The 9,640-nt window shown below is 53.6% G+C and overlaps 1 protein-coding gene across 1 annotated transcript; it reads left to right on the top strand.

Moving 5' to 3' along the window:
* Positions 1-8: 8 nt before the first annotated feature.
* On the top strand, positions 9-8,578 carry SNUPN (snurportin 1; the record flags this gene model as incomplete). Its single annotated transcript, XM_003213835.3, is given in 8 exon segments — positions 9-236; positions 1,055-1,159; positions 1,421-1,517; positions 2,106-2,203; positions 2,522-2,599; positions 4,322-4,402; positions 7,654-7,918; positions 7,921-8,578. Coding segments are annotated over 8 exon segments (1,014 nt in total), but the record flags the coding sequence as incomplete, so codon positions are not given.
* Positions 8,579-9,640: the final 1,062 nt, after the last annotated feature.

The following is a 9,640-nucleotide window of genomic DNA, read 5'->3' as shown; positions in this document are numbered from 1 at the left end:
GCGGTGGGGGGCCGCTTTGTCGCCGCTTTGCCGCCGGGCTGCGTGTTGAGCGGGGTTCCGCGCTTCCTTCCCGCAGGAGGCGGCTGGACTACGTGAACCATGCCCGCAGGCTGGCGGAGGGGGACTGGGCCGGCGTGGAGAGCGACGAGAACGGGGGGAAGGATGGCGACGAGGAGGAGGAGGAGGAGATGGAGGTGGACGCCGGCAGGAGGCTGCCCAAGCGCTACGCCAACCAGGTGAGGGGAGACCGAGGGGAGCGCCGGGTCGGGGATGGGAGCCTTCGGTACCGGGGTGCGCGTCCGTAAAAGGGCTCCGAGGGATGGAACGCCTCACTGCCAGGACGGGCTGAGTGCTGGGCTGTGCTGCACCGGGAGGAGGAGGCTGTGGGGAGAGCTGGGAGCGGCCTTCGGTGTCTAAAGGGAAGTATTAGGAAGGCTGTGGGTGCCCCGAGCCGGCAGTAGGTGTCCCTGTTCATTGCTGAGGGATTGGACTGGATGGCCTCCAGAGGTCCCTTCCCACTCCAGCAGTTCTGTGACTTTTGTCCCATTGTGCAGCTGTTGGTTCACGGTTTTCATCTCTCCCCATATCTGTGACAGCAGGAAACGTCAGTAGTTGGGTCTTCTCAGCTTTGTTGGTTGGGAGGTCTCTGGGGTGCTATAGCCTTGCACTGAGGGGTCTGAAGATGTCCACTGCTCTGTTCTCATCTCTCCAGATATTTGGAATCCCAGACCTTTGCCGTATACTTAAATGAAGTCAAGAGTCGATGTGGGGGCCGGGGTGCTGGGGTGCCCTGATGAGGAATGTGAGCACTATGCTGTACGCCGAAGCTTAGTCAGCAGCTGGGGAGCAAGAGAAGAAATTTAGGGGAAGAGTCTGGTACGCAGCTCAGTTAAAGGCAGATGGGCGTTGTGATCTGGGGTGGTGAGCAGTGCAGACTGTCTGAAGGACACAGTGTGGCTGTAGAAGTTGAGTCAAAACCGTCCAACTCGAGCTGCAAGTTTTCCATAGCTGTAGGAGAGTTGTCACTGACTGCTTTTTCTGGATTTCTGCCTAGCTGATGCTCTCTGAGTGGCTGGTCGATGTCCCCGTGGATTTGGAGCAGGAGTGGATTGTGGTGGTGTGTCCTGTTGGGAAGAGAGCACTGGTGGTGGCCTCCAGGGTAAGAGACAGCAGCAGAAATGTCTTAGAACCCAGTAAGGGAGCTGTGCCCAGGATCTGTGTTCTTACTGTGCCCACCAACACAAGGCTGCCCTGTGAGCTGCAGGCGTTTGGGTGCTGGGACCTGTGCTGAACAGCCAGATTTCTCCTGTAGGTGGGCTGTGGCAGGCTCTGGGGGGCAGCCTGCACTCCAGCACCCTGTGTGCCGTTACTGCTGTGACAGCCTGTTCATGAGGTTTCTTTGTCTCCTGTTCTCTTGCAGGGTTCCACAGCAGCTTACACCAAGAGTGGCTTCTGTGTCAACAGGTTTCCATCCCTGCTGCCTGGGGGAAACCGGCACAATACAACGAGTGAGAAAGGTAACATTCTGAAGAGGCTTTTGAGATAGGTAGATAGGTAGAAGAGAACCACTGGCTTTTCCCTGTGAGCACATGCACCCACAGGCATAGTGATGCTCCTCTGGGCCCCAGCATTGTGCCCTTTTTTGGTGGCAGGGGTTAGTATATTTCTGAGGATAAGCAGACATAGACAATCTCAGATACCGTTATGCTAGATAACATTTCCTCTAGTTATCTGCCTGGCTAATTGGTGCTCTTAAACCTCAGCATCTTCTCTCTGTAGCAGAGCTGCTTGCAGCATGATCTTTGTTAATACCTAGTTCAGTTGCTTTGCTTCCTTTGAGGAGGTGTTACTGGTGGATGAATGCATTTCCTGAAATATGCCTTTGCTTGATGTGGCTCTGGGTGTATCCTTGGAGCCTTGTTGGATTCTTTGAGCTAAAAGCTTTTTGTGGTCACAACCCCTATTAGCAGCAGGGATTCTCTTTGCACCTCTTGGCCTGGCATCTGTGCTAAAGCTTAATGCAGGAGAGATTTGGTCTGGAACTTGCCCAGTGGGTTGGGCAGCGTGAAGAGTGCATCTGGACCTCCTTGTGCTTGTGTGTGCAGTGTACTGTATCTTGGACTGCATCTACAACGAAGCAGAGCAGACATACTACATCCTTGATGTGATGTGCTGGAGGGGACACCCTGTTTACGACTGCCAGGTACTGAATCTCCCATCTGCCTTCCCCTGTGCTCCCTGTTCTGGGAGCTGCTTTGCAGCTGGAGCTGGTCACAGCCCAATGTGCAGCAGCTTGGATATTTCATCTCTGCAGCAGTGTCTCTGTCACTTACAGTCTAGCGACTGTGGAAATTTTGGGGGGTTATTTGGGAAAGTAGCAAAGGCTGGCATGTCAGTTGGTTCTGCAGCTTGTAAGTCTCCTGTGTGAGTGCGGAGGAATGGAGGCGCAGGTCTGAGCTGCAGCCCTACCAGTGCTGATGTATGGTGGATAATAATTCAGCCTCTGTCTCCTTTTTTTCAGACCGACTTCAGATTCTTCTGGCTCTCCTCGAAGATCCAAGAAGAGGAAGGGCTGGGAGAAAAAAGCAGGATTAATCCAGTAAGTTCTTTTGTACTGGGAGGAGGAGGAGGGTGGGGGGTAAGCTCTCCTGTTCAGCAGGCTTCAGCACTTTTGTTCACAGGCGGAAGCTTTTCTCCTTTATTTTTTTTGTTGTTGGTTTTGTTTTGTTGTTTTTTTTCCCCTAACAGATCAGGCTTCAAAGCGTACTTCTGATGAAATGGGCTGACATGTTCAGGATGTAAATAGAACCACTGAATATTGTAAATGAATGTGGATTTTTCTTTCCAGCCAAAGTGCCGAGGGAGATCACACTGCAGGGTATCAGCTAACTTCCACACTGTTTTTAGCTTTCACTTGGAATGGAAAACCAATGTGGTTTCTACGGGGCCAGTGTTGATTGGCAGCCTGATTACAATGGGAATTATTTGTTGGTAGTCTCATGGGCTCACAAAGCAGGGGTAAAAGACCATGAAGTTTTAGCCTTGTCTCCTGCTCGAGCCAGTCCCTGAAGTTGTAGGGGTGGATGCTGCATTGCCCCCTGAAGTCCCTATTGAGCAAGGATAATAGTATTGAAGTCTTTGAAGTCTTGTGTGGAGGTCAGACCTGGCACCCACAGCAGCTTAGAGAGTGATTTTTTTGGGGACAGGCATAAGGAGATTTGTCAGCCTGGCTTATGGAGTGCAATTTGCAAGGTGGGATGTGATTGCTCTATGGCCGCCCGTGTGTGCTCAGGCACAGCAAGCAGAACAGCTCCTGAGGGTGGAACAGATTCATCGTTAATGGGGATGAAGGCTCCTGTGCCAGCAGCAGAGATATCTGTGTTTGGAGTACATCCTGTTCTGACTCCAGCGAGAATATCCAGAAGACAGCTACCTAATGAAGGGGGGCTGGGGGTGAGGAGTCGTTTCAGCTTTCATTTCCTAGGTGGAAAGGTTTGCTTGGCTGAGCCAGCAGCCTGGAGCAGACATCTGTCTGCTTTGCATCCTGCTCAGAGGTCATCACTTTCTATTTCGGTTAAAAGAGCATCTCAGGGTCAGCTCCCCTGAAAAGTCCTTCCTGCAGCCTTAGATGCTTGAGGAAAAGGTATCGGGAGCACATGGGAGCTGTGTGCAGAGTCCCTGCCATCTGTATCTCTAACAAGATGCCAGAGGGGGTCATTTGGAACTAGGGTGCCTTAATGCAGAATAACTGAAATTGTTCTGGGCACTCTGTTTTTTGTGCTGTCTGGACATGGTTGTAACAAGTCTCAGGTTTTCTTGTAAAGGTCACTTTTATTACTGGAAGGAGATCTGTAAAGCAGCAGACCATTCCTATCCCTGTCCTCTCTGAGGGTTGAGCTGACTTCTGTAAGTTTTCGTGCAAGTATTTCCTGTCACTTCAGTGCGATATGACTGGCACCAGGGAATGACTTGGTACTGTCACTTTGATTTCCCCACCCAGGATTTGCTTGGGAATTGCTGTTAGAATCATAGAGGAGGTCTGCCTGTCCCAGCAGACATCAGGGTTGACCGGTTCCTCCATTGAGCCCATCCATGCTTTCGGACCCTGGTTGCCTGCAGTAGGAAGGCCAACAATTTAATGATTTGCTCTCTGCCTGAGACCTCCTGTCTGGTTACTTTGTCTGCGGGTTATTCATCCTGTTGCTCGTGTTAGATTTTGTACCAAGGGAAGGCTTCCTCCTTAATCACCTCCAGTTCAGTGAATTGTTCAAGTTGTAAGCCACATAATTTTTTCTCTTCTAACCCTCTTTTGTTCTCTCAGTACAAGTTCGTGGGCCTGCAGAACTTCCCCTGCACCTCGGAGAGCCTGTGTGAGGTGCTGACAACGAACTTCCCCTTCGAGGTGAGAACATGAAGTCGAGCTGGTCAGTGAGAGTTAAACCCCAGCGTTCCCTGTGCTTGAATTGTCCTCTCTGCTTGAGGGGATGGCTGATGCAGATGCCTAGATTGCCACTAAAAGCAGCAAAACTCACGTTTGTGTGGAAGTATGGTGAACAGCTGATCTTTTTAGAATCAAAGCTTGTACTACATGCTGCCATAGTGTGCTCAGCTATGTGTTGAGGTTTCTTGGGAGGTCTGTGAGGTAGGCATGCTGGTGTCTTTCTCTGACATCTGCCACAGGCTCTGTGTCTCCCTAGTCTAGATGCTACCATCTGTCTGTGCGCGGCATCCAGCTGTCCAACCTCTCCTGAGGAGGAAACAGAGCAGTGTGTTTAAACTCATAGCAGTTTCTGTGGGGTTCAGGTAACAGTGATGGGCAGCTAGAGACGTGCTAGGGCAAATGGCTGCAGCAGAAGTGGCTGGGATGGGTTCAGATGGGTCTGTCCTGCTGCTGCCACTGGATCTCGTGGAGGGGGGAAATGGTGCAAGCTCTGTTTTTTGCTTCTGGTCGAGAACCATCAGCCTCCTGCTGGCAGAGGTGGACGTTCCCCCCAGTGAGAGCAGCTGAGCAGGACTATGCATTTGCTCTTCCAGCTGTAGGAGCAGTGCTGCTCAGCCTCTCTGCCCTGCGGGAGGAAGAAGGGCAGGACAGGCAGCAGTGTGCCAGGCAGTTGCTGTGTGTGGCTGCGAGCAGTGAGTCAGAAGCCCTAATGCAAATGGCTCAGCAGCTTTTGGTGGCTATCCTGGCTTACCTGGCACTGAAACAGAAGAGGATGGGGAAGCCAAAAGCCACACTGATTTTTAATGTGCTTCTTGTGCTCTCCTGGCCCCTCTTAGTGATTAGTGTAAGTGCAAGCTTAAACAGAGGAGACTGATTTGGCTGAGGGCTGACTTTTTTTTTTTCTTCTGCTCCTTAAAGCCAGGGCAGTCACCAGAGGAAGTCCAAGTGCCTGTGGCTGGCTGACCGTGCCAGACCCTGCTCTGAGCACAGGTAGGGGAGTGTTAGCTGAAAGAAACATGGGATGCCTTTTTGACTTGCTCAATGACAGATGCTCCTGCCTGCCTCTGCCTCTCCTTAGGAAAGCTTTATGACTTCCTGAGGCCTTTAATCTGTGACAAAAGGTGAAGAGCATCCCAACTTATAGAGAGAGTCCCCTGTGGAATGCAGGGGGACTGCAGGAGCTGGGCAGATGCTCCCTGTGCTCCAGCTGTGTTTGTCTCCCGGTTCCCTGGTCAGTGTGTCAGGGCACTGCCCCAGCAAGAAGAGAAACGCGGTGTAGTTTGGCACAAGGACAGCCCCGCAGGAACCACGCTGCTGTTTCCAGGAATGAAGCTCACCATGTGCCACAAGAGGGAGCCTGAGAAAATCCCGTGAATAGCTTCCAGCAGCGGGGCAGCCAGAACAGAACTTCACAGGAGGCAAAATACAGCTCATGCGCTGAGATATCTCGTTATGCCTGGTCCAGCATCCTGGGATGGACCACGCTAAGCAAGTTTGCTCAGTCGACCGGCACTGAATTTTAAGTGTTTTTTTGGAGGAGGTCTTATTTAAGAGCTCCTAAAGCTACCAATGGATCTGAGAAAAACAGCAAGTTTCTAGAAAGGCAAGGGAGAGCCAAAGTCTGAGGCTGTGTGGTGTGGAGCACCTGAAATAGGATAAAGCATGGCCACGAAACGTGAAATCCTGCCAAGCCAGTTGCTCAAAAGGTTCAGTTGTATGGAGATGCCCTTGTCCTGGTGAGGCTGGTGTCAGAGCAGTGACTTAGGATAGGGACATGGCCAATAACTGAGATGATGACAGGAATATGGGAACTGCAGTAATTTAGGAGAAATCAGGGGAAGGAATAACATGACCTACCCTCTGCTAGGCAGAATGCTCTGGTTCTGTTAGCTTGGGGAAGCTCTTTGGAGCATTCTGGAAGGCAGGAGTCTTCAAGTCTTCCCAGGCTGATGTCACTAGAAGATTCCTGTGGGCGCTGCGGAGTCCCCATTGCTCAGAAGGGGCTGTGCTTTTGCTGGGATGTGCAGGCCCAGGAGAGTGTGGTGGCGTGGTGCCACAGAGCCTGGCTCCTCTCCTCAAGTCTTCCTGGGGCGTGAGGAGAGGGAGAGGCTTTGCACTTCAGATATCCAGCCAGTTTCGCAGGCTCATGCTGTTTATTGGGCTGGTTTCCTGTTCCCCTAAGACAGGAATCCCCCTTCTCTGGAATTATTTTGCAAGCTCTTCACGGTGACCAAAAATCATAGACTTCAGTAGGCAGTGTGGCCCTGCAGGAAGCTAATGCCCAGGAGCAGAGGTGGATGCATGCCTGCTCTGTTCTCAGCCATGCCTTGGCTCAATATGATGTAGGTGCTGCTCTGCTGGGGGGCTGCAGCTGCAGGGGGGGGCCGGGAGCATTTGGGGCCACGTCTGACAGCCCAAAGTGGGCTCTTCTCATCTGTTCTGCCCACTCAGCCACTCTTATTCATGGATAAATAGCCTTTAAGAGCCCGCGAGGCCAAGCTAAGTGAGCACCGCCTCCAATGCCGGTCGATCTGCAGCAGGATCTGACCTTGCAGAGTGCTCCCCTGGGAAGCACAGGAAAAAAAGAGGCAGGGGGGACGGAGGGGGGGGGGGGTGGAATACTTGAGCGTGGTGGGGAAATGCGGAAAACATCAGCCAGCTGCAGTACTGCCCAGTGTGGAAACAGTGGCACAAAGAGTCGGGGTCTGAACCTTCAAAGTTCTGAGTGCCCTTAACTGTCATTGATTGCTGGAGGAGTTCTCTCTTGGGAAATACTAAGAGTTGCTTTTGCATAAGCAAGCTGGAAGAGCTGCAGAAGTGTTAGGAAGCAGAGCTCCTTGGCGTCACACGCTCTGACTAATTACTCTCCAAATGTATTATTTAAAATAACCCTAATCCAGTAAAATGGTCTTTTTGTGCGCTGCTTTGTTCAGAAGCTGGATGGCTTTTCTGCAGAATGGGATCATAGCAACCAGAGGAGGAGCGCTGGTCCCTGCTGACATCAGTCTAAATCTGTTTGCCTTGGGTGACTTAAAGCCATCCAGCGGTCGCTGGACTCGTGCTGATCATTCAGGACAGGAGCTCTACAGGTTTCTTCTTCCCCTTCTGCTTGAGGATCCAGCTGGCAGAGGTGTCTGAGAAGCAGTGATGCGACCCAGCGCTCCCTCATTCACCTGCGGCAGCTTCTCATCTGCTGTCTCTCCTTCCTGCAGGTCGACGGACTTCTCTTCTACCACAAGCAGACTCACTACACCCCTGGCAGCACCCCGCTGGTGGGCTGGCTGCGCCCATACATGGTGCCTGACATCCTGGGGCTCGCTGTGCCCGCCACGCCGCTCACTGCCAAACCAGCCTATGCTGGGCGCCAGCTCCAGCAGATCATCGAGAGCAAGAAGAGTAAAAAGCTGGCTGCAGGCAAGGCTCAGCCAAGCGCCGAGGCAGCTGCTAGGAATGGACATTATGAGCTGGAACACTTGTCCACCCTCAGTCAGCTAATGCTGCACAGGGCCAGGAGGAAGCAGGGAGTCAGATGGAGAATTAGGAGGATGCTAAAGGTCCTCCTCTGCTTCTCACTGTCACTCACGCTTCCCAAGAGGTGGGAAAGGTAATAATTATAGGATGGTTTTGTTTAAAGGGCACGAGAATGGAGTGTGTTGCTCCATGTGCCACTGGATTTATTTTTTTTTTTTGTCGGGGTCCTTAGCAAGGCTCTCTGGTTTGCTGCAGAGGTGGTTCTGCAGTGTGAAATCATCAGTCTCTGTGGGCTCCCAGCTCAGCCCCTGCTGCCTGGCCTGGCCGCCCTCCTGCTGGGAGCGGTGCTCAGGGTGGGTGGCTCGGGGTGCTTCGGCTCTTGCTGGCTGAGATCTTCTTAATGGAAGTTTTTTTGCAGTCAGTCTGCTTCTAGTAAGGAAAGTTTGCAGCAGGCTTCGGTAGCTCCCCAGGCAGGGCTTTCCATGCCCACGTGTTACTGAGAAATGCGATTTCCTTGCCTTGCAGCCAGCCCTGCCTCTAGCCCAGCTCCGCGCGAGCCCCCAGCCTGCGTGCCGGGCTGCTCTCTGCAGGGGGAGGAAGGAACGATCGCACTCTCGAAACGTTGCCATTGATTGTGCCAAATAAAAGGCTTCTCTGAAATACAAATCCTTGAGCGCCTTGCCTTCCTGCTACCTCAGGGGGAATGCATGCTGTGCCTCCCAACAAGGGATTAACAGCCTGGTTTGTGGCACTGACTGAAGGGTTTGGTTCTCCCCAGCGCATGGCGAAGCTCCAGCCCTTACCTGCTTGCTCCCCTGTGCCAACTCACTTTTTGGGCAGGGCCACTGTGTTCCCCCTGTGGAATTTCAGCAAAGAAGAAACCATCGTGCCCACTGACCCAGCACTGTTTTTGAGGGGGAGGTTAAAAAGCTGAAGCGGATCTCCTGGAGACACGGAGATGAATTACCAGGCAAAAACGTGCCTCTGGGGATCTCCTCCCAGCGCCTCCGGAGCAGGGCTGTGCCCAGGAGGAGAAAGACAGAGCAGAGCTGGTGCGTGCAGATAGCGGCAGCACGCGTGTTCTGCCCTCACACCCTTGGTTTTTTTTTCCCCAGAAAACGCACCATTCTATGCCACGAACAGGGGCTGCTTCCACCGTCTGATCCCGCAGCGCTGCGGTGGGAGCGCAAAGGGAGTCGGGGCCGGCCCGGCTCTGCTAGGCGAGGGGGACGAGGCGGCAGCCCGGCCCCGGGGCTGTTTCTCGGCTCGTCCCCAGCCTGGTTCTGCTGCTGCCGGGCATCCTTCGGGATGGGCCGCAGCTCGGCTTGCGGCCCCGCGCTGCCCTTCGGCCATCTGCTGATGTGACGGGTAGGAGAGAAACGCAGCTGCGAGGGGCTGCGGGCTCCGCTCAATAGCCGAGAGCACGCGGGTGCCGCAGTTCCACTTCTCAAAGCAGCCCCTGGGCCGGAAAAAAGAAGGGCGAAGGGGAGCGTGCGTTTGGAAAGGGGCTGTGGGGTGGGGGTCAGCCCCACGTCGCTGCGACCGCGGTGGGGACAGGAGCCGAGCCGCTTCTCTCTGCCCTTTCTTCCATTTTCTGCGACTTAGGTGCAAACCCTCCGGCTGCGGGCGCGCTGCCAACGCGCTGCTCCTCGGCCGAACAAAATGTCCCCGGCCGGCTCCGGCTGAGGCGCGCGGACCCCCGGCCCTGGGACGGCTCCCCCCTCCGGT

This window comes from Meleagris gallopavo, chromosome 12, assembly GCF_000146605.3.
Source record: "Meleagris gallopavo isolate NT-WF06-2002-E0010 breed Aviagen turkey brand Nicholas breeding stock chromosome 12, Turkey_5.1, whole genome shotgun sequence".
Taxonomy (NCBI): domain Eukaryota; kingdom Metazoa; phylum Chordata; class Aves; order Galliformes; family Phasianidae; genus Meleagris; species Meleagris gallopavo.
This window is presented reverse-complemented; position numbering and strand designations above follow the sequence as displayed.